Source organism: Lagopus leucura, unplaced genomic scaffold, assembly GCF_019238085.1.
Source record: "Lagopus leucura isolate 7727_CA_CO unplaced genomic scaffold, USGS_WTPT01 Super-Scaffold_100012, whole genome shotgun sequence".
NCBI classification, from domain to species: Eukaryota; Metazoa; Chordata; class Aves; order Galliformes; family Phasianidae; genus Lagopus; species Lagopus leucura.
In genome coordinates this window covers 9335471-9359674 of record NW_024962267.1, presented here as the reverse complement: position 1 = coordinate 9359674, position 24204 = coordinate 9335471, and the positions used below count along the sequence as shown (strand labels likewise).

Here is a 24204-nt window from a genome sequence, read left to right as displayed (position 1 = left end):
TTTTTTTTGGCCTTCTCCAGATCAGCTGCCTGGTTTTGTCTCTGTATGGCAGATGTTGTCACACAGTGACAAAACCCATCACGTCCCTAATTGGAGGAAGAGCAAAATCTCAGATGGCCAAGGAAGTTACCACAGGAGACTGGGAAAGAAATTAGATGGAGAAATATTTGTCATTCTTACAGCCAAGACAGGGAGCAAGATCTCTTCCTGCAAGTGCTCAGTACGCAGACCTGCTCTCACTAGGTGCCCTGTTCACAGTCTTACAGATTTAATAATTAAAGTGAAAAAGTATGGGTATGATGATACATGCTGACTTCGTGCACAGTGCGGGTTGTGATATCCCCATCAGAAGTCCATGCTCATGACAGCTCAGGCAAGACAATCCAATGGCTGCCTCAGGGCTCAAGGGCATGGAGCTCCCAGGCTCAGCCCATGGCAACACACATGTCCTGAGCAGGTGTGGGTTGGTGCTGATGTCCACGGCTAGGGAACAGTGTGGTGCTGACCCTCCTGCACTCACTGCTCAGCCCTCCTGGCTCTGCTTTCAAGCTGCAGGGGCCCTGGGGGAGGTGCACGCCTGCACCACATCTATGCACTTGCTGCTTCTAGCAGCCAGAATCCCTGGGGAAGCTGGAAGGGACTTGCTCTGCTGCTGGGCACAGGCTTCTAGAACAGGCTCAAGAGGATACACAGGGAAAAAACAGTACAGGATGCATCTGGCCTGGAAAACACAGGGGCATCTGACCACCCCCTGCAGCATTACCCCCACCAGAGCCACTGGCTGCACACTCAGCACATAGACAGTTTTACTGCTGCTGCTGGCACTGGAAATGAGGCAAAATGGTACTTCCTTGGCTATTCCTTCCCCATCTCCCCAAAACCTGGGCACAGGGAGTGAAAACGGGAATGAAAACTGCACCCAGATGCATAATAAAACCAAAAATCCCTAAGAAAAAGAAACTATAAAACAAAGAAAAAACACATGGACAAGATAAATCCTGCTTTTACAGAGCAGGAGGCTGGGAGCCACCCACATATTTGTCAATACAGGCAAGCAATTCGGATAGCTCAGGAGCAGCCTCTCTCTTCCCTCACCCTGTCTCAGCCCAGCTGCCCCATCCCTCACACCCAGACCGTGCTGGGATGGGGGTGATGGACCCAGGCAGCAGTCCCCCACCTCCTCCTATTCCTCTGCTTGCTCCCAGCACAGGGCACAAAGGTGTAACATCCCAGGGCACTGAGTTCCTGGGTTCCATTGACTGTCTGCCACTGCCTCCCACACAGATGCAGCCCCGACGGGTCCATACACCTCACTGCCATCACTCCTGGCATCTCACCACCACTCCTGACAGCACTGGGGCGAGTTGGCTCCTGGGAGCACTGCAGACCTGCTCTCAGCACAGAGGATGCACATGTTTACTCTTGATGTCAGCCTGTGCTTACACAGTACCTTGTTCTAGTGAGAGATGTGCTTACAGTACCACTTACTTATATGTCTGATATGCAGCAGATGGGAGCATGAGGGCTGCTCATGCTGTGGTACCTAGCCCGTGCCTCTGATCTTCCACACACATCCCAGGCTGGGTGGGGGGGGTCGTGTCATATGCCCCAGTGACCCTGCCAGTGGGAATGGCGCCCTGGAGGCTCCAGTCCAGGGCAGCCATTGTCCATTCCTGATGGACTCCTGTGCAGGCAAGGAGTGAGCCCGAGGGGTGGTGCAGCCCAGATCTGGCCTCGGCCCCTGCTTCCGCTCCTCATGGCTCTGCTGCGGTAATAGCAGCTGTCTGGAGAGTTCATTTAGCAACTACAATCAGTAAGGAGTCACACTCCCTTGTCTCCAAGTCGTAAGGTAGCCAATTCCCAACATTAACAATTGTTCTTCCTTACACTGTCAGCCACTAAATATAGCTGCCAGTCCACTCAGCACAGAGCTGATGTTATCTGCTTTTACTGGCTCTGCTGCTCACTGGAAGTTTTCTTTTATACCGTGGAAAAGTTCTCTGCTCAGCGAGATGGAAAAAAAAAAATCCATCTTTGTAACTTAATAACTTTTCCACTCCTCTTTGCCTTCCGCCACACACGTGCTAGCCCTTCCTCATCCCCTCAATGGGGCTCTCGCCTTAGCAAATAAATGCTTCTCTGCCTTCCTGTCAAGTCAGTGGGTGCACTGGTTAAAGCAGGACTGGGAATGCAGGGCAGTGCAAACCCAGGGGAACATCACAGGGTGTGCTCTGTGCTCCCCTCTGCCTGGCCAGCCTTCCCCTCCCTCCCCCTGCAGCTTGACAGGCAGCAACCTTAGAGCTGTGCAACAGGCATGAAAATCCCAAACAAGCAAGAGCAGAAGTATGTATGCTGAGGAACAAGGAGGAAATCCTCTCCAGAGAGCCTCCCAGGAGGCCATCTGCTGGCTGTCACTGCTGTGCCACTGTTGTGTTCTCCAGCAACACTGCCATAAACCACTGTGGACCAGCAGCACAGCTGGACTTCTCATAGATGGCACAGATGAAAGTGAATGTAAATTCATCTCACCCACGTGAGAATGCCACAAAACTGGTGTTGGCCTCAATCCCTTAGTTGCTATCTGCCACTTCTCTAGTAAAGCATCCCTGCCTTGATTTCAGAATACCCAGTGTGGGAAAACCCACAGTCTGCAGGTAAATTCTCCCCACAGCCTGTCTCCATGCTTTTTGGAAGATGTCTTTTATTTTTAGCCTGCTATTTATCTAACTCCTTGCTGCCAGCCACTTGTTATGCCTTTTCTTTAAGGGTGAGATATATCAACTCTCAAATGCAGCACAGTTTAAGCACACTTGACTGGTCTTCTAAGATCACGACCCACTAACTGAAAGGCTCAGCAGAACACAGAGGGATGGATCAAGTGAGGAACAGCCAGGAGGCTTTAGGTGTCAGCTGAGAATATTACAGCTGTTTTTCAGAAACACCACAAGTCTGAGTAGCAGGATAAACAGGCAGCCTACCCACATGCAAGTCCAAGTTCCTACTTATTGCAGTATGTGTACGTGCAGCACCGTAACACACAGCATTAATGCCTGCATATGTCTCCCACTAGCAGTGCTCCACAGCCTGCTTCACGTCCTTAGAAGGAAGCTGCCCCTTGCCTTCAGTTTCATAGAATCATAGAATGAATCACAGAATGGCTTGAGTTTGAAGGGACCTTAACAATCATCCAGTTCCAAACCCCTGTCATGGGCTGGGCTGCCAACCATTGGATCAAGCTGCCCAGGGCCCCATCCAACCTGGCCTTGAATGCCTTCTGGGATGGGGCATTCACAGCTTCTCTGGGCAGCCTGTGCCAGTGCCTCACCACTCTCTGAATAAAGAATTCCTCCTAATAGCTAGTCTAAATTTATCCTCTTTTTATTTAAAAAATTATTTACCCTTGTCCTATAACTATCAGACCACATAAAAAGTTGGCCTCCCTTCTGTTTATAAGTTCTCCTCAAGTATTGGAAGGCTGTAATGAGGTCTCATTGGAGCCTTCTCTTCCACAAGCTACAGAAGCCCACTCTCTCAACCTCTCTTCACTGGAAAGGTGCTCCAACCCTCTGAGCACCTTTGTGGACACACTCCAACGGCCCTATGTCTCTTCTGTGCTGGGAGCACCAGGCCTGGACGCAATACTGCAGGTGGGGCCTCATGTGGGCAGAGCAGAGGGGACTATCACCTCCCTAGCTCTGCTGGCCATCCCTCTTAGTGCAGTCCAGTCTTGATCCCTGCTTTCCCATTACTGCCACAACTCCCAGCGCACGCATCTGCCTGAGGCAGCCTTATTCCCTAGAGAAGTGCAGGTGCTTGTATGGCAGAGTCCAGATGTATTAAGCAGGCCATCAGCAGAGCAGGAGACAGACAGAATAAAGATATTAATGCCAACTGTGAGCAAAGGGCGTGCTGACCAAACTGTTAAACAACTTTCAAAGTTAAGGGGAGGCCCATGTTTGCTCTTCATCACAATGTGATTCCTGCATGCCTTCTTATAGAGGCATGCAGGAAAACAAAATCCAGAAACCAAAGCAGAGAACACTGATCTTCTCCCAAACACAGGTAGCTTTTCCCACTTAGAGCAAGACAAACAGCATCCCCATTGGCTGTTCAAACAGTGAAGCATTTTTTCTGAATTTTCCACCTTGTATCTTACTCCATAGGTTGGATCACAGAAATGCCAGTTTTAATCCTTCATGCTAATATTAAACTATTAAATGCATCATTTCATCTTGTTTTCCTTTTATTGATTGTCAACTTCAGAGCTCCTCTTGCAATTTACTCTTGCACTTCTATATCCAAACTGCTTTTCCCTTCCAAGAAGGCTCAACCCTACCATCCTTCATCAGCAGCTTGAACACTGCCACTGTCAGAGCACCCATGAACTACAGAACATCCTTTCCCCCACAGTAATATAAGACACTGCCATCTCATTTCACTTCTCAGTGGCTACTACTTTTTTGTTTAAGTCAATTGATAAGTCAATTTCTTCACTCCTCAGCCTACACATTTTGGGCTCTGCTGTTCTTCAGGAGGCCAGGTGCTTCCTGATTGCAGGTCTCCCCATCTTGTTCAACCCTGGGTCGGCCCTGGGGGCTTGCCACTATGCCTGCTCCCTGGCACCCGGCAGGAATCAGAGGGTGCCATCCCCAGCTGTGGCACCAGCAGAGGTTTAGCACACACTTGCCATTTCACTGCTCAGAACATCTGCTGTTTGTTCAAGCAAGCACTTAACATTCCTTTAATTTAAAAGCCCATGCCAGCAGAAAGAGAAGTGCAATTTTACCTGGAAAGTAGAAGTTCTCACCTGGAAAAGCTGTGATGGGTTCTGCAATGGAAAAGAAAAGCTCAGAATTAGAGAGGAGAAAATTACACAGAAAGCCACAGTTCACATATCCATTAATTACTAACATCCAAATGGAGCAGGTGTGCAGCCATACCCCACAGATGCTATGTGGTGGGAGCAGTGCAGGGCTCCAGCCAACTGCACCACAACAGGGAGAAAACCGTGTTTCAGTCAGGGACTGACCAGAGGCGGAAAGCCTCAACTTGGGCACAGACTTCAGACAAAAATGTGTTAGGCTGAGGGGTCATTTGGATCCAGCTGGTTGGCCTGAGTCATCGGAAGACAAATCCCCACCTGGCTAATGATGCAGCTCTGAAACCCCCTAAAATTTCCACTAACAGTTTGGTTTCTGGCTCAACTCTGTCATCATTATTCGCTTGGGAACTGTATCGCTTCTCAGTGCCATGTTCCTCTCTATCTCACAGTGCCAATAAACAAAGGCAAGTGATTTCTTCTTTTTTTCAAGACACTTTGAAGAAGTAATCTATTACAAATTACTGGATCTGAAAAGCAATAATCAGTGCTTATTACTGATTACTTTCTCGCAGAAGTAATAGACTTCTGATTATTTTTAGATTACTTCTGCATTATGCCTGTGAGTCACACAAGCAGACTGGCACTGCTGAGTGCTATGAAATCATCACTCAAGTTCAGAATGCAAAGGACACATTTGTCAAAGGAAAAAATTATTGTGACTTATAAGAGTTCTTTCACGCTAAAAAGGAATCAGATTACTTCCCAGGATTATATCTGAAAAAACAAAAAAAAAAAAAACAAAAAAAACCAATCACCCAGTAGCCTGTACTGGAGTCAGCTATTCTCACAGCTCTGACAGTGTAAGCAGTGCTGTGTTTCTATCACTGCATTATTATTTTGGCAGCATTGGAAATGACCCATGAGTTATGCTAAAATTTGCAGTGGAAGCCCTTTGTCAGGACTGGTCTGAAATGGTAGGTTTTAAGATTCCCATTCAACTTCCTAGAACATGAGAAATAATTTTATGTAGCGGTTTGGTGTTATTTTTAGGTCTGGCAATGCTTGAAACTTTATAACTTATTCATGCATTGTTTCAAAATATTAAGCTTTAGGTTCAAGGCCTGAGATACAGTAACACTGAATTAGGTGAACTGCCACACTCAAAAGAAGTTAGATATGAAATGCTATTTGTGTTAATCATCCCTCTTGCTTCTCTTTAATGCCACAGAAGGCAAGGGATTAAAACACCGCTATCAAGCCTCAATACAGGGAATTTGACATATGGAGCATTAGCTCTTTTGGCAGATAGGAGACCAGCAGAGTTCAAAACATCAAACAAATGGGACCTCTAGTACCAAGGAGCATCTCTGGGGCAGCCCTGCTCCTCTGTTCTATTACCGCTGTCAGTCCCTGCACCATCTTCACATCACCCACCTGCCCAGTGCAGCACGTGACATGCCCAGCCCTTCACAGGCACAGCTCATCCTGTGTCCCACTCCCTGAGACACACCTCAGCAGTGAGTCTCTGGCTCCCTCAGTGGGGTTTATGGGTGGTTAACAGTTAAACCTGCCCACCATGGAGCAAACAGAAGAGTGGGACCTAGCTCCTGTGGGCAGCTCTCACATTAATCCCACTGATAGAATACAGCTGCTCCCATCCTCAGCTGGAAGGGCTCTAAATCCACATCCAACCTAGATGGTGAGCAATGCTATTGGAGTGTGTGATATGTCAGCCAGGGCAGGGCAGGGCAATACTCCACCACCAAACTGCTAAAATACATCTTTTCTTCTCTCTGCTTTTTTTTTTATTTAAAAGTCCTCTCTGTCTTTCACACTGAGAGACCCTAACTGGCTTCTGGCCTGGTTTAGGGAATGGTGAATTCTAGGACAAGAATTCCTTTTGTTATTCTGTTAACGTTGCTGCAAAACCCCTCTGCTATCTTATTTCTTATTAAAGAAGACTCCTTTTGAACTCATCATCTCCTCTAAGCATGTAATATTGACTGACAGCTGGTTTCTTTTGTCCAGCACTTTCCTTTTAGATTTGGCGTATGTTCTTATCACATAGAATAGTCCTCAGTCACCCTCAGCTGCTCTTTCAGCTCTGCACAGCAGAGACATGTGCTTCCTGCCTTTCACGCCAACGCAGTCAGAAATCCCTGTTCCCCAGGGACCAATTCCCCCTCATCTCTGGAAGTTAGCAGAATCCCAGCTGAGATCCAGGAGCCATCGGTAGAGAAGCGGCAGCCGCCCATGAGCTAAGGCTCTCCAAGCCTGTCTGCCCACGCCATCCCCAGCCCCCCAGCAGCTGCTGCACGTACCCATGCAGTACTCCAGTGGGATGTCGTTGCCCAGCCGGATGTCATCCAGGGCAAGCTCTCCTGCGTGGCCATTGCGTATAAATCCCTCAAACACTATCTGTGGGAAATCAGGACAGAAACATCAGTGTTAAGCTAGGATGCAGTGAGTGGCTCCTGTTCCTGAGGGCAATGGCAAGAAAGCTGCTCCTGGCCTTCTTGCACACCTGTGTGGACCTGAGAGCAGCTCTGCTTCTCCTCCTGCCTCTGCCTCTCCTCACTCAGGGAAAGCTGCTCAGTGGGAAAGGGCTCACAGGGAGACCACTACCTGTCCCGGCATCACTCAGCATGCATTTTGCTCAATTAAATGCTTCTCACATGGAATGAATCAATGCTCAGCACTGCAGGCCATCTCCCTCCCCTTCTGTACAAACAATGTGAGTGGCAATGCACTGAGTTACAGCAGCAGCAAATCTGGGCTATGGTGTTAATAGAGTCCCGTAGCTGGGTCATGATCAGAAAAAGGAAGGGAAGGACACAATATGCACATGGCTACGTTAGCTGCGAAGTGCAGTTCTCATCAATGCTGCATAGAAAGTACTGAAATGTTACAGAAGGGTCAATTTATTCCTACTTAATCACAGGCAAAATATATTTACAAAAATAAATAGAGTCGTTAGGTTCTAAGAACTGCTGAGTGGAGAGACTTGCATTATTTACATAATGATGCTGTTATTTAGCTAATGCCTGTATATTCATGTTTAATGCACAAAGTAGTCAGCTGGTGCCCATCATTCTTATCAAGAGGCATATTGTGCCTATAGTATTTTATTAAAAAGCCCAGATCAACACATGCAAACTAGTCACACAGCTCCAGTGCAAAGCTCTGGCTTTGCTTTCCCCTGCCTAGTCCTGAGGGTCCAAGCGCTTTCCTGGGGCTCCATATACCATAGATCTCCTCTCCCTGCTTCAGGTAGCCCTTCTCTCTGGGGTGCCTGCAAGGAGACCTCCCTGCAAAGCCATGAGCCCTGTTCTCATCCCTGCTTCATGGGCACAGGGCTGGGGCTTGCTCCCTGGAGTGGGTGCTGCCTCTCATCAACCTGGCCTGTCTGACCCTCATCGGGAAGGAGGAACTGAACAGAATAAAATGGAAAAATTTAAATTAAAAAAAAAAAGAAAAAAAAGAAAAAAAAGAAAAAAAAGAAAAAATATTTGCAGAGTGGAAGATTTGAGGAATATAAAAGGCAACAGGCTGAACAAAGGCCCAAGTCTGTGCAGAAGACAGGCACACTCTGAATAACAAACAGTGTCGTTTAGTTACTATAGTAACCCAAGAAACACAATGCAAACAGCCCTCTCAGCCACACTCCCTAATGATGATCGGGCCCTGGCTGCACACCACAGCATTAGGGCTCTGCTGGGGACATCTTACCCGGTACTCCATGTCATAGCTGGGAAGGATGATGCGGCCCTCCCTCCACTCCTTGCCCTGGTCCTCTGCGATGACCCACAGTGCCTTGCGCTCCTGGCTGGCCTCCCGCCAGACCCGCAGCATCACTCCACTGCTGCCCCACACCTGGTACTGGAACACCATGCAGATGGCGCTGCGGGGCAGGTAGATGGTGGGGCTGATGAGCCTGGCGCGCTGGCTTTCCCTCCTGCCGCTGCTCTGCAGCCGCAGGTAGCTCTTGACATCTGTTTGGAGAGGAAAACCCAGTTATAGTATTTCCTGCATCCACGTGCAACAAGCATCTCACCTCCTGCGTGGCCAGGAAGGTGCTGTGGGAGCAGGGTCACCCCTGACAGTTACAGCAGGTCCTCAGTCAGGATACTGCTGACAACTTTGTTTTGAGGACAGCCATGATAAATTGAAAGCCTGGGTCTCAGCTTTTCCTCCATGTGGTACAACAGTCCTAAAGCACAGCCCAGAGGAGGGACCTGGACCTAGCGAGCAAGGTAAGCACATATGATGTCTGGGTAGCTGCAAACTTGAAGGTGGTTGAAAGACAGAAGGGATTTGCTTTCTTTAATATTACTTTTAAAACTGTGCCATGCCTTTTGCCGGTGCTCAGGGAGATTTGGGATACTTGTTATTTATGGAGATGCTTGAGCTGAATACTGATAGCAGCAAAAAAACAAAGCATGGATGAAAACACCTGGATGTGATAGACTAACTCAGCACCCACAGCAATGGCAGAAGAGCAGTGTCTGCACTTTGAAAGTGCACCCAAACACCTCCAAAACCAAAATCTGAGAGCCCTGACAAACTCCATCCAGAACACTGGAGCCAACCTCGCTGCTCCCACAGCAGTTTGGTGAAATGGCAGCCTGAGTGAGCTGTGTCGGTGGCTGCACAGCCACTGGCCCTGCCGCTCGCCTGTCACTGCCACACAGATGGGCTGGAACCAATGGCTGTGAGATACATGGCTTCTAAAATAAATGCAGGACAAGAGAGCAGAAAGATTTGCCGTCATTCTGCTCCTGGGATGTATGACCGAAATACAGCAAAAGCGTATCCACTCCATATGAACTTTCAGCGATTTCACTGCATGAAGGACAAATCTGTCCCTGATCGGCCATATACAGAAAGAGCAACATTTTCCAGCACTATTTTCCGGGACCTATGAAATGCACTTGGGTCACTTGGCACTTTATGCCAACAAACATTAGCAGAAAAAAAGATGAAAGCATGTTTGCCCACTCCTGCTTGAGTGAAATCACTTGAGAAAGTACCATGCCGTTCTCTAATGCAGGAGTGTTCTCGTGATTTACCTCAGAGTGGTGGTGGTGCAGGAGGAGATGTGGGAGATAAACAAGTGGAAGAAGGAAAAAAAGCACAAGCTGTACTCTGCGCCTAAGGAGCAATAAGGCATAATAAGTCATCAAAGTCTCCTGAATTAAAATCCTCTTTCTGTAATTCACTACAAGCTTCTTCAAAGCAAAAAGCAACAACAAGAAACAAACAACAAGGTGGAAAAGCAAACCAAACTACACTCACACAATTATCTCACAGCTCAAAGGGTCTCAAAGGCAGTCCTTACTAAAAGCACCACCCAGGCTCACAAATGATCCAATTTGGATCCTCAAGTGTTAGGAGCATCCATTTTGGTGCCAGGATCTAGGCAGCCCGACTGAGGGGTGGGACATGAGCCATCCTCGGAGATACGATTTAGCAGAGTTTGTCAGAGTTAGGGTATTATGGTTAGGCTTGATGGACTTGATGATCCTTGAGGTCCCTTCCAATCTGTGTAATTCTATGATTCTATGATCTCTGGGTGCATCCAAAGCTCACATCTCCTGTGCTCCCTGTCCAGCACTTGCTAGGGCCCTGAGAGCACTGCAGCAATCCCAAGGGTTGTGGGGAGGCTCAGGCTTTGGGTAATGAACCCAACTGCTCACCTGTGCCATGGCTTTGGGCACCTTGCTGGGACAACCTTTGCGACGGACAGCTGGGCATAAGCAGACATTTGTGTGTCATTTGAAGATGAACTGGCTGGATCACTGTAGTGGATAGCTGCACCTTCTGAGAGACCCACAAATTTGCTGAGGTTGACTGAGCAAGCGCACTACTGAGGTGATTATTGGAGCTGTGTGCAGGAGCCTGGTGGTTCCACAAGTCACTGATACAGTAAATGGAAGGTTTTGGCACAGAAGGCACCTGAAAGGCTGATTTCCCCTGCTAAGATGCTCAAAGAGAGCCTTGCAGTGATGAGCCGATCAATTTTTCTAGGATCAGAAATGCATTTTCATCTCTTTCCCAGGACTTTGCAGCCCCTGCTCCAGCTCACGTGGCAGTCGCTTCCCCACTGAAGTACTGGCAGCTCAAAACCCTGGCGCAGAGAACGGCAGGACAAACCTGCTCAGGCATTTTAACCTACTGCTGTTTTTGCAACTGATGCTACTGCATAAATCTCATGGAAGATTTATGGGTTCATCTGGATGTGGAGGAGCCAGAGGAGCGTGAACATGCAACCATCCCCAGCCAGACGACGGTGGAAGCATTGTATGTGTACGGCAGTGAGCCCAGATAAATCACCAGCCGGGCTCTGCAAACGAACCATCTGGCCCACGCAGTTTCCTCTTGGCGTGCCCATCCCCTCCTGCCAGCAGGCCATCTGAGAGGACATGGGGGGATGCAGCCTTGTACCTCAGGTCAGGTTGCAGCCAGGAACCAAACAGCCGCTCCCTTGCCAAGGTCAGCCAGCCTGAGTACATGGTCCTGCATGCCACAGCCCCTCTCCAGAGAAACACACGTTCCCTTGCTGGTGTCAGCAGTACACCTGGAGGTTTTCCAGCAAAACATGTTGGGCAGGATGTACACAAGCAATTACCCACACCCCAGGTTCCTATAGCATTTCCCCCTCGCTGGGTATTGCTGACTTACAGCCACTGCTCCTATAGAGGCTGCACAATGCACTGCCTTCATGTACACAGCTCCAAAGGTCACTGCACTCTTCCCCATTGCAGAGATTGTTTCAGGGTGTATTTTAGTGACAGCACTACAGCCCACTTCTCCGGGCCCTGATACCTGCACAGCCACAAATGCCACTCTGGGATGTCCCAGTAAAGCCTGCTTCGTGCCCTGCCATCATGCTGGGGTTGTGACCTGAGGCTGTATCAGCCCTGCTTTTCCCTGCAGAAGGGGAGAGCTCAGCCTCTCCATGGCAGCAGGGTGCTCCAGTGCAGGGGATGACAGCAGATGAATATGCTGATTGAGATTGGGTAGTTTTATATTTTTATTTTTTTGGCAAATCATGCAAATTCACCTCAAAAAGCTGCCACTGTAATTGCAGTGACAGGCCTCTCCTCAATGACAGACTTTCATTTACAAAGGGAAATCAATCCTCTGTAAAACTAATATTTATATTAACTAGATCACTGCGTCTGCTGGAAATTTCCCTCAATTTTGATTATGTGCTAATTAGCCTGCCAAGTCCTTGCCATTTCAGTATCTAAATCAGTCCATGAAAAGGCATAAAACGCTGCACCTGCCTGGTGCCAGGCCCTCAACCTGCCCATGGAGCCCGGCTAATGGACGGGCCATTACATCCCCTCTCTTAATTAAGCCTCTTGTCCTTCTCAGCGCCGTGTGGCCGCAGTCCCTCAGCCTCCCCCTGGGCACGCAGGGAGGGCACGGTGCCCCTGACAAGCCAGGTGCCAATTAGCACCTGACATTTAGCTAAGCAGGCTGCTACCCGTGCGGCACCCAGCTCCAGCCCAGCAGGCAGCGTGCACTGCCACATGAAAGGTGCACACAGGCCTTCCTGCACCCAGCTGTGTGCATGCACAATGACAGGCACCAACCCACTGAGCAGTACATTTGTTGCGCACGCTGCTCGCATGCGTCTCTGCTTGCCTGCTCACACACGCTTACCCAAATGAGGCTCTGTGACTCACGAGCTGCTAAGGCATGGAATGATGTATGCACTGAGATTTGAGAGACAGCTTCTGGCTTTCCTGCCTGGTTTTACAGTCAGTGTGTGTCATTGGCTTTTGGGTCACAAAAGCGATTAGGGACTCAACAAGGCAAGCTATGAATAAAAGGGGTGAGCCTAAGAGAAATGGTTTCTTCACCCCTGCCTCATGCTCCTGGCAAGCATGAGTTTTGCTGGCAGTGCAGGGACAAGCACATAACCAAAGCCGGCTATGGCCCAGCCCAATGCTTAGCCCCAGCACAGCGCAGCCCAGCACAACCCAGTCAGACTCTGTGCCCTGGGGTCAGGAGGCCCAACCTCACTGTGCTGCAGGGACAAATGATGTTCGGGTGTGCTGTCCTCATGCAAATGTAGGAAGGAGAACCGTGCTTGGCTCTGTGAGATGCAGTCTGCACCCCACACCACAAAGCTCCCTCCTGCTTCAAAGGGGACAGGATATGTCCCCAAGGCATGAGCCCTGAGTGTGAGCCCTATGAGAGTGCAGACCCAGCCCAGTCCAGATCCATTAACACAAAGAAAACCTTTCTGCTGGGTTGGACAGAGCAGGATCAAGGAGTTCAGGCAGAAATTCTCATGGATTGCAGGAAAAATATAAAGTTTTTCCTCCCAAGAATCCCATGGGAAAAACAAAGAAATGGTAAAGGGTCACCACCAGCATAAAAACAACTCGGGATTTGTTTTCCTTACAAAATAAGCTCTTATGAAACTTCAGAGCACTAAAAACATTCCTCTGCTGGAAACACTTTGAAGCAAATAAACCTTTCCCTGCAGCGCCTGCAGCCCAAGGAGCAGCATTTTTCACCTCAGGGCCAGCGGGGCCACACCAGCAGCAGCAGCTCCTGGTGGGTTTTGCAGCCTGGTACAGGACCCAGCTGGCCAGAAGAGCTACAAGGCTCCAACTGCTCTTCCTGCATGCACATCTGTCTGAACAGCGCTGGGCTTACAGCTTGGCCACAGGTTTGGACCAAACAGAAAGCAGGGTATGAAAGAGACGCAGATCTGTGGTGCCTTGCTGGGACCACAAGGTATTTGCTAAAGCCCTGCAAGAACAGAGGAGGGAGAAAGTGAGCAAAGCACACCTAATCCAGTTTCTCATAATGGCTTATTCATGTGGCACCACGGAGAGCAATGCAACTGCACCTGCCAGCTGAGGATGTGACCCAGGTCCTGCACACTCTCCTGGTGAAATTCAAAGAGCTGCCCAACTCACCAACCAGATTTATTTTCAGATCCTTAAGATCTTGACACCAATGGCACACTGCCATTGCATGTAGCAGGAGGAGGCGAAACCTGAACATGATGCTGCCTGAAGTTTGCTAGGTGCAGCAAAGGGGAAACGTTTTACAGATAGGAAGCATCTGAAAATCCATGGACGGAAAAATTCTGGCAGCTTCTCAAGGGGGCAATGTAAAAGGGAGCAACAGCATTTTCCAGGCTTGCAAAGGGCAGGGCAGCAGCTGGACCCATGCTAGGTTTCTGCTGAGTGGGGCACTTTGGGTCCATGCTCACCACCAGGTCTCCAGCCGTGTAATGGGAGCCTGCAGGAGAGGACGTGGAGCTAATCCATGGTGCGAAGGGCCCAAGGAACACAGCACTAAAAAAAGAAACGCAGAGCTGCCTGATAGAGTATCTTGGAAATAAAAATAGTGGAACGAGAGCAGGGGGTGTCTTCTCAGTCTCAAGAAGTAGTTCTCTGTGCCAAAGACAAGGAGGAATTGCATGCAGTGCATAAAATGAAATCAGGCGATATCTGAGGAATTCAGGCCTGTCTCTCAGCAGATTTTTCTAATCAACCGCCTCACAGAGGATATTTCAGCATGGTCATTTCCTTCCCGCCCCTCTCACACAGGCTGAATCGGGGCTCCTCCTTTTATTATTACTTTTTCCCATTTAATTTTAATTTTTGTTTTGCCACTTTCAAAAGAAATAGAAACATATCCCACATGGCTCTTAAAGGCACAGCATATTTCCTTGCTACTGTGGAATGATCGCAGGCTCTGGCTAGAGCTGCACCTTTAAATGAGAGTAAATGGTGCTCCAATGGCTTTGAGTTCCCATTGGCTTCTGCCCTCCCCTAAACCGAGCACAGCTGCTCTGCTTCACCCAACTGCTCACCCTGGGGTGGGGAACTCACAAGAAAAGACCACCCCGAACAACAGCTTTTCATTCTTTGCTCCCTGGAGTCTGTGGATGAATTTTTTAAGTAGAAACAAAGTGCTGGAGGGAGCGTGAGGGGAAGCCAGGGGAAGAATGGGGGAGTGCGAACCAAACAATGCTTCGATTCTGTCCCCGCTGAGGGGCAAGCGCTGCCTCTTTTTCATGTTCCTTGGTTTTTTTGTTAAAAGCTATGCAGGGAGGAAAAAAGCAAATAGCTGTTTCCCTTTGTGTCTTGTCCTCTTAATTTTGTAGAGAAGGACCAAAGCCCTTCCGCAGCCCTGTGCTGTGTGGGCAAGGCAAGCACATGGCTGTACCCCTTGCCAACCCAGCCAGTCAGGAGGCCGTGTGGCCAGTGTCATGACCACAGCTGCTCAAGATGTGACCAGAACAAGGGACACCCATGCTGCTTCAGAGCACGGCTCCGAGTCACTGTGAGCAGCTGCAAGCCTCTGGCAGCTGAAATGACTGGGGATCAGAAATTGCCATGCTCATAGCTTGTCTGCTGTGCTCCTCCACAGCCATGGGAACATCACTTCAGGCCTCTGGAGCTGCTGCCTCTTCCCCTCCCTCTGCTCATACAGATTGTGACTTCCTGACAGTGTCTGAGTGCCTGTGTGTGCCCACAGGGACACCCCACTGCAGGTCGCAGTGCAGTGAGGGATTGCTCTCTGTGCTGGCACCAAACCAGAGCGCTGAACTCAGCAGGAGAAAGGTCTCCTTGCTGAAGGGATTGGGGGTCCTGCAATTCGTAACTTGTTAAGGGAAAAGAAAGGGTAGGAGAAGGGTAAAATCCAGAACCGCATGCTAAGATGTCTGATGCAGCACCAGCATACACTCACAATCTTCTAAGAAACTATGGCCAACTAATTGTAGGGAGACTCGGGGGAGAGGAAATGAAATGAAAAATTGAGTCTGAGTTATAAAAATAAGTAATTTTTATCCTACTTGCAGGAGGCTTATATTAATTAAACATTATTACAACGAATGAGATGGGGAGGGTTATTAAGTCTGGGGCTGGCTGTAAGTGTTCTCTCCAGTTGCCTGAGGCTCCACTGATCTCCAGATATTAATCTTCTAAAGCACTCAAATGCTGAAGAGATAAACACTTGAAATATGAAAATGTTTTTCTCCATGGCAGACACTGTGACCCTATGTCACACCAAAGAATTTGTCAGATGTCCATACAGGCTGTGCTTACGGCATTACTGTGTCTCTTAGAAAAATGCTGGGCACCTCAGGATCCAAAGAGAAAAATGATGTGTGCGTTTGTGTGGGGGTGATTTGTGTGTGGAGATGTAGCAGATTCTCCTCTTCCCATATGTTTCTGGAATACATATTTTCCTCTTTAGCACTGCCTACCAGGTGTTGGCTGCACGGCTTTCCAACTGGCTGCCAGCGCTGCCAATCTGGCCAGCGCCTCTGCCAGGTGGCTAACAGGTTCGCCCGAATGTTTGCATCTCCAGACTCAACCTCACTGGGGTGACTGGGAGAGCTGGGAGGAGCCTGAGGCACACACAGCTCCCTGGGCATGTGGTGTGCTGACACTGGAGTCACCGGGCACAGGGCAGAGCTGAAGCCCAGAACATCAGCCAGCTCTCCCTGATGGAGCCTTGGGTTTCATAAGCAACGAATGAACGTGAAGAGATGTCACAGTGCCACAGGCTACTGTCACATGGAAACCAGAAAATGTCCTTCACGCAACTCATGCCATAAAGTTGAGAACAGTAAGGAGACAGCACTAGTCCCAGAGCAGCTTCAAAGACGTGAAGCTACAGAATGCCATGCGTCAACCACAGTGCCAGAGGCAGGCCCCCTTCCAACCCATGCCAACCCATCTCAGTGAGGTCCTCCATAAATTAGGCTCAACCACACACATGCAAATCTTCTGCTTTCAAAGCAGAGAAAAAGAGCAAAAGTCAAACAGCAAGTAGCTGGCATATTTCTGCATTCTTAGGGCTTACATCATCCTTCACTGAGAGGAGGCTGAAATTCAGCCTATGCATGCCCAGAGTGCAGAATAGCTGAAAACTGTAGGCAAACCAAGCAACATATGGGAGGCAGAAAACACACCTCTAACAAAAGAGGAAGCGCATTCTGGAGAAAAAAACGTTGGGTCTTGTAGGGGACATTTGGATCAGGATGTGGAACAAAGCATGGACCAGCCTACACAGTCACTGGGGATTCAAAACCCAGTCTCTGCTTCAAGACTATCTCAAGAGGATAGTTAGTACAACTCAGTGCCAGCAGTCACAGTCCTATAAATAAGTCATGAACCCATAAAACAAAGCATCTGAAAGCTTCCACAAAAGAAAACATTCAGCTTTGCACAGCCTTTGCAACTCCTGATAGCTGTGCATAATCAGTCATCCTGTTCACAAGGAAAAAGGCCCATCAGCTCCCTCTTCCCTACTTCACTGTGACATTAATCATCTTACCAGGCACAGTCTCGGGACTTGGTTCAGAGTTGCCCATCCAGGTGCTTGCAGACTGAAAAGACCACGTGTAGCCCACTGCCAAGTCATGTGACCAACCACACAGGTCTTCAGGGGGATCAAAGTTGCAGTTGAAGTTTGCAGGAAGATGGAAATCTTAGAAAGCAAAACAGAAAGAAAACAAACTTGGATTAAAAACAAAATAATCCACTAAAATGGTTAGCAAGTCATAAATACTGAAGAAAGCACGAAATCTCACTCAGACTGATGCTTTTAACCTATCTCACATTTCGTCAGCTCCAGGGATCAGTCTTAAGTTCTGCATCATGAAAATGCCCACACCACATCCCGCAGTTAATCCACCAAACTAAGCAAATATAAAAGCAAGCTCCAAACGCTTCTAGACTCCAATCAGCACCTTTTCTTCACCCCCTAGACTGGTCAAATATTAAATGCCTTCTTAAATGTCAGGGAGGAGTACTTCCTGAGTGTCCCTGTGCTCCTCAGTTCCTGCTCTGGCTCCAAATGGAGACTCTCAAGTGCTCCAAAATCCCAGCTCCTGAGTGACAGATCTAGCCACTTGCACCAGACGGGAGCTGTCTGTCAACGTGGCGAGCTGTCACTCATCGCTTCCTACCTTCTCATAGAAACGTTACCAGGGGAAATGTGGGGCCACTATGAGCTCAAGCTCTTGGATTCTGAGTGAAAGGAGACAGCCTCTATTTCTAGCTCTGCTATGGACTCACCACATGGTCTTTGGGTGCGCCCTTTAAGTTTCTAGCTGTGAAATAGGAGCAGAGCAAATTCCTCTGTGTCAAGAGCTTTAAAAGCTCTGGAGAGCCTCCCTGCAGAGACAGGTCTGTGGGCAGGAGGGCACATGCCAAGGGTTGCATGTAGCAGCGAGGCAGCTGCTGGCTCCCTCAGTGGGGGAAGCAGCCATAAGGCACGGAGGCTGCAGAGATGGCCTGAGATCATCCCAAGCACTCAGCGGACATGCACGTCAGAGACCAATTATAGGCTGGGTTTTTCCTGAGCAAAGAGGAAGTTCTAAATTACAGTGCCAGCAAACCGAGCGATATCCAGAAGGAGGTGAGTGACTCAAGCGATAGGCATCAGGGAACTTTGCTGTGAGGGGCACAGAGCTTTCTTTCACATTCTCATTTAGAAATAAAACAATGCAGATCATGGATCCTTTTATTCCAACCTAATCTCATACCCTGGAGAGCAGCATTATTTCTGTTTGGCTGTCATAAATCTGATTGTCGAGAGAAACACACTCATTGTTTATGAAGTATGAGAATGAAAATTGTTGCTAAATCTGAGTGAAGCTGACGTGGAGGCTGGTTCCTTGCTCCAAAGCATACTCCACTCCCTCTTGCACTGGACTTCACCCAGGAACCATCTTGCTGCATAGATTGTTACTGGCCTAAATTCCTCTCGGCAGCTTCCCAAGTGCCTCATTGGTAGCAGGGTAGCACAGGCTCATCATCGAGGCAAAGAAATTAGAATCAGGCCCTTTGAGCTGCTTTTGTAACTTGCATTTCCAGAACTGAACTACAGCAGAATCCCAGTGGGGGGGACGAAAAAGACAATTAATCTTCTTTTTTTAATTTATATATTTAAAAATCCATTAATTTTTTTCTCTGGGACTAGAAGATGCAGTAACAGAAGTCCTAGGAATGATCACAAAGGACAGCATTTTGTCATGAGATTTCTCATTGCGGTCTTTGCGTAAATGCCCAAGCCTCACTGCTGAGGCCCAGGCCCTGCTGCTATGCCCAGAGGTGTGCCTCTTCTGTACGCTGTGCTGTGCATCCAACCCCACAAGGCTCTGCCATGCCCTCCCTCTTAATCTGATCTTTTCCAGATTTAGATGCTCACCCTGCCCTTGAAAGGAGCAGAAGGGTAAGATGTCTGTTTTACAGGTAAGGATCTGAGGCAGAGAGGACTAGTCTCCCTGTTGCATCAGCTCTTTACAAGCAGAGTACATAGCCTAAAACGTTCAGCCTCTTCAGATGAGGCAGGCAAGCACCACAGATACCAAACCATCCCCCATATATCTGACAGCCATTTAAGAAAGGGGGGGGCAAAATGCTGCTTGCAGCTAGTATTTCACCCCTCCTGCCTGCGCAAGGAGCCCAGTCTGTCCTTCTAATTTTTAAGCATTTGATATTAAACAAGATGATCCTCACAAGACAGGTTGTCTTCAGTACACCTGCCTTCTCTGCATGTTGTGATTTACTCCCACGTTTGTGATCTCTGCAAAAGGAGCCCTTCATGACAGGCAGTCTGAATCTCTCCCTGAATCACCTTCTGAATTTATGACATGCAACCAGAAGGATCTGGTACAAAAGAGGGCCCTCAGTGAGCTGCTTCAGGTCATGTAAGGAAACTGGGAGAGCAGCTGTGTAAGTCTTATACCCTAGGGACTAAATTAGTTGCTATCTGTCTTGCTCTTGCATCCTTCCTTGATATAACTTATCAGATTTTGGGTAGGGTTTTTTTTTTAATCTCAATCTATTGCTAATAACATTACTGAAAGCTTTCCAGGAATCAGGCCCATATACAGGAGCAAATAGGAAGATAAGAGTGCTTTCTTAGCTCTGAAACCATCTTTTACTGAGATAAAGATGTACTTTCCTGATACATACCTTCCTCTTCTCCACAGCTATCACCACACTCAGTTGCCTCTTCATCAGTTGGGTATGGGGTGGTGGTCTCTTCGCTCTTCAAAGTGGGCACCAGCGTCTCTGCAGTGGGCTTCACATCTGCAAAACAGGGAGTAGAGATGTTGTGTGCAATAGGTGGTACAAGAAGGCCAGGTAATGGGAAACAAAGCAAAAAGTCTTTTTCTCATGTTCTTGTAATGGCAGGAAGACAGGACAAGAGTACCACAAAACTTCCGTACGCTACAAATGTCAGTGTGGTTTGAACTTGGTGTGAACTGGCTGTTTCCATAGGGGGGGTTCCTTTGATTTAGAGTCCCTGTTGGACAGTGCTCGCCTCCAGACATACATGCTACTTTCTTTCTTCATTTTTTAATCTACACGGGTGTTGGCAGTCCTCTTGGCTGTAGTTACTGGATAACAGAGATCACAGGCAGAACATCTCTTCCTTCATAAAGGCATATGACACACGAAAAACACACACGCAACATTCCCACCAGTTGTGCCAATTTATAAAACAAGTCACTCAAACCCACAAATGACGTAACCACAAGCGGACCCAGAGAATCCCCTGGTGTGCTCTGGCTCACTGCAGAAAGCATCTGGTTTCACACTCCAGGCTCCTGACTACGCTTTTAAAGTGTCTCTGTCCAATCTCCCTCTCTCCAACATGGCCCGTGTGAAACAACCTCAAAGCAGGTGTCAGGGGAAATTTAACCAAGAAAGAGAAGGATATTAAGATCAACAGTAAACGACATTAGATTTCAGCAGGCTCTCCTTTTACGGGTGCGCTAACTGGAGTACAGCAGCCTTTATTCTTTCCTCTTTCAAAAAGAGGCTGCTTTGCTCACTTGTGTGTGATTGTGTTGCTTTGTCGGCACCCTTCAGGATATCATTTAATAAAGCCAGAAGCAGGAGGAAATGGCTAAATACATTGAATATTTTCCATAGGCTCCTTTCTGCCCTTTTATTTTCCTGTTATTAAACATGCTGCACAGAGACTCAGGTTTTTTTTCCCTTTTTTTTCCCGGTGGTTGTCTTTTGTTCAAAGTAAAATACCAAATAACCTCAAAGTCTTTTAATTTGTAAGTTCAAATTTGTTACAACCCCATAAAACTCCAAACACAACCAAGAAGCAAATTGCAAGCAGCCAGGCACAGAAAAATGTCATAAAAAAGAAGGGGGGTGAGGGGGAGAAAGCAGCAGGTGAAGGCAACGTATCAAAAGCTGCATGTTATTTAGAGCCGGTACATTTTTTAGGTTGTTGTTCTTGTATATTGAGATTTATAGCTGAAATGTGACAATGTGGAAGGACCTTGAAAGCCAAGTCCCATACGGGATACAGATGCTGAGAGGATGTAAATCAGCAGTGTTGCATTGCCCCAGACAAGCCGCAGAAATATATCTTGAAAAATCAGTTACCATGGCAGAGCCGCAACAAGATGGTTACATGAGATAATGAAAATAGCAGGGAGGACAATGCGACGTGTGAAATGGAAAGTGAAAAACAGTGGTCTCTTGCTCGCTTTCTCTCTCCCTGGCCCAGCAAGTGTCTGTGCAACTGGTGGTAACGGATGATCAAAATGCAAAGTCACCGAGCAATTGAAACCAGATGTTTGGAACTTCAAAGGAGAGAAGACCAGCTGCAAGTGAACATTCATCAATCTCCACTCTTCAGAGGAAAAAAATTGGCAGGTCTTTGAAAGAAGCCTATTGCAGACTGCTTGCTTCACTGTGTTTGAGCTACTAGCCAACTAGTTTACAGGCCTGGTTGCTGCCAAGTTACCTGGTTGATTCTGTAATTAAGATGCTCGTTGCTGATAAGAAATGAAAACAGCTGGGCAGGGCACACATTGGCTTTGGCCCTCATTTGAAAATATTCTTAATCAGCTTGCTTTAATCCATCTCTTAATCTTGTTTCCAAGCAAGTGCAATTGCCTGAGTCTTCACAGCCAGTTCTGTAACACGCCTGAATCCTCCCAGCAAAGGAGGGCTGTGTTGCCTGCATCAGGGACCGCATTTAGCATGCAGATAAAGCCATGGGCTATCTTTGCTCCCCAGGTTTCACTGGTGATCTAAACACTCTTTGTAACATGGTGAATCCACAAGATTACAAGCCCGGCTCTGATTACAAAGCGGAATGCTTGTAGATCAATAAAGCTAAAAAATATTTATGACTTGGCAGTTGTGTTTTAAACATTACAACGTGCAAATGATTAGACAGCCACACTGGGAAATGACCATAAAGCACCCTGCCTGGAAAAAACATCGGCTGTCGCTGCTGATACTGAAATTGAACACGGACACAGCCATAAAAGAAAATTTGGACTAAAAATAGGACTAGAAATGGAGGAAGTTGCATTTCTTTGGCTTTTTAATCTGAGGGAGTGCTGTGGAGGGGCTGACACAGACATGGTCAGAGTAGAGCATGGCATCAGGGTACTGGGGTGTGATGCATGTGCCAGCAGTGGGCCAGAGATCTGGCAGCCAGAAAACGCCCGGGAGCTGCGGGAAGCAGTGGTGTGGGGGCTGCCCAACCGCTTCTTTGCAGAGCCTCAGCTCCCACTGCTTGCACGGAAGCCTCTGTGCCTGTCATCCCAAAGATGTCATAAGGTTTAAATTAAGTTTTAATATTGAGGTTTAGATTGTCTACAATATATTTGCAGTCCAGGGAAAGATTTGCCGTAGATTTCAAAGGTGACAAATTATCATTGTTAATCGTGTGTATATGTGTTCTGTACTTGCTGCTAACATTTGTAATGCATCACACAGAACTTCACAGGAGGAAAGGCTAGTAACCACTACACAAAAGGCTGGAAAAAAAAGCTCTGCGTCTTTTAAGTTTCTAAGAATGGGAATTCTTGTAAGAAAATGCTTTGTACAGATGTGTTTATCAAATGGAAATCATACCTCTTTATTGCTGACATCTGGACACCAGATTTAGATTTAAGCGGATTATTAAAATAATTTAAAAAAGAAAAAGAAAGGACCACTAGCCCCTGGCACTGAAAAGCATCAGACACAATGAACTGTTGGGTGCATTTTTGGTTTTTGGGGATGAAACTAAGGAGCAATCAATCATGACTGAGCCTTAGAGGGGTCAGAGGCACAGCCTCTATTGATCCCAGTGAGTGTGTTAGACAGTTTTCACTTCTGCATTAAAAATAATGGCATCTGCAAGATGTTTCACTTGTGAAAAACAGGTGGGCAAAAAAAGTGAACAAACTTCCCTGTTCTTAGGAATGTTGTAAAGCTAACTCCCCAGTCTTCTCTGCAGTAGGATTTCCACATGGGGTTTGATGAGAGGGATAGCTCTCTTTTCTTAGTAAAGCCTTATTGGGGCAGCTCAAGATAGCTGCAGCAGTCCCAGCACTCCACTTTTGTGCCTCTGCTCCTCTTCCTACTTTTTTGTCTTATTCATTTGGGTTGAAAAGTGCATATATTGTCTAACTAACACTGGGAGTGCAAAAGCCTGCACAACATCCAGATAAAAGATTCAAAAGGAGTAGAGGAGAGGCAGGGGTAAATCCCACATGTGGCTCCTTGGGAAAGCTTGAATTGGCATTCAGGCATTGCACTACATCCCACTTCAAGGCCAGCCCCAGACCTAACTTGCTTTTAAGACGGAGGAAAAAAGATGGGCTCACGCCACTCCTGCACTCATGGCTCCCTGCCCCCACATCAGCCTGAGGTGGGACAGCAGGGAGAGAAATAACCTTACTCTTGTCTTGCTGGCTCAGCCCCTTTCACAACCAGTGGGTGAAAGCACAGGTGTCCTACCTGTCCAGTCACATCCCAGCACTTCCAGACGCATTCCTATTCCTGCTGGGGACCACCTTTCTGGGTGCACTCGGACGTACTGGGCAGGAACAGGGTCAAACCTCCGGATTTCAGGGATATCGTAATGGATGTTGCCTTCAAAGAGCTGCAGAGAGAGGATAAGTTCGTGACACATACATCCCACCTGCTCTGCACCAGCCCAGATATACGGGTCTGGTAGGACACAGCCATGATTTGAAATAGTTTAGCTGTTCAACTGCAAGGCAGTGAATACTGCTGAGCAGCAACTGGGCTGCTCCTCCTCAATTTCAAGAGGACCAAATAGGCTGTTTCCAAGAAATTTGCATGATCTCCCTTGGCCTCTGCTTCATATCCAGGGACTAGATTCTGATCCAAGCCTCACCAGGAAAGCGTGTGGAACATCCACTCACTTCATGTATAAACAAAATCAGATTTGTCCTTTGGCAAGTAAGAAAGCTACTGCATGTTCTAGGATAGTGCAAACACTCAGTTTTCTGTACAGTTGTAAGTACTGCCATTTTTCAGCATGAGTGCATGAACTGAAGTCTGTGGAGAATAAACACAGGGCTATAGATAGCATCAGGTCTTCTAAAA

General features: G+C 47.7%; 1 protein-coding gene and 1 long non-coding RNA gene across 7 annotated transcripts in view; one reads left to right on the top strand and one right to left on the bottom strand.

The window, feature by feature from the left end:
• NRP2 (neuropilin 2) overlaps positions 1 to 24204 on the bottom strand; it is an 80431-nt gene that overhangs the window by 12034 nt on the left and 44193 nt on the right. For 3 of the 6 annotated variants that reach the window (XM_042874221.1, XM_042874223.1, XM_042874226.1), the window contains exons 10-15: positions 23590 to 23734; positions 19795 to 19911; positions 17147 to 17299; positions 8552 to 8814; positions 7144 to 7240; positions 4787 to 4828 (exon numbers count right to left, since the gene is read on the bottom strand). In XM_042874221.1, the coding sequence (XP_042730155.1) occupies positions 4787 to 4828; positions 7144 to 7240; positions 8552 to 8814; positions 17147 to 17299; positions 19795 to 19911; positions 23590 to 23734 (817 nt within the window). The remainder of the gene's footprint in view (positions 1 to 4786; positions 4829 to 7143; positions 7241 to 8551; positions 8815 to 17146; positions 17300 to 19794; positions 19912 to 23589; positions 23735 to 24204) is intronic. The other 3 variants (XM_042874222.1, XM_042874224.1, XM_042874227.1) reach the window with 1 other exon arrangement.
• LOC122181658 lies at positions 18018 to 22223 on the top strand. The gene is made up of 3 exons (XR_006179533.1): positions 18018 to 18232; positions 19011 to 19068; positions 19812 to 22223. It is a non-coding gene; the product is annotated as an uncharacterized LOC122181658 (long non-coding RNA).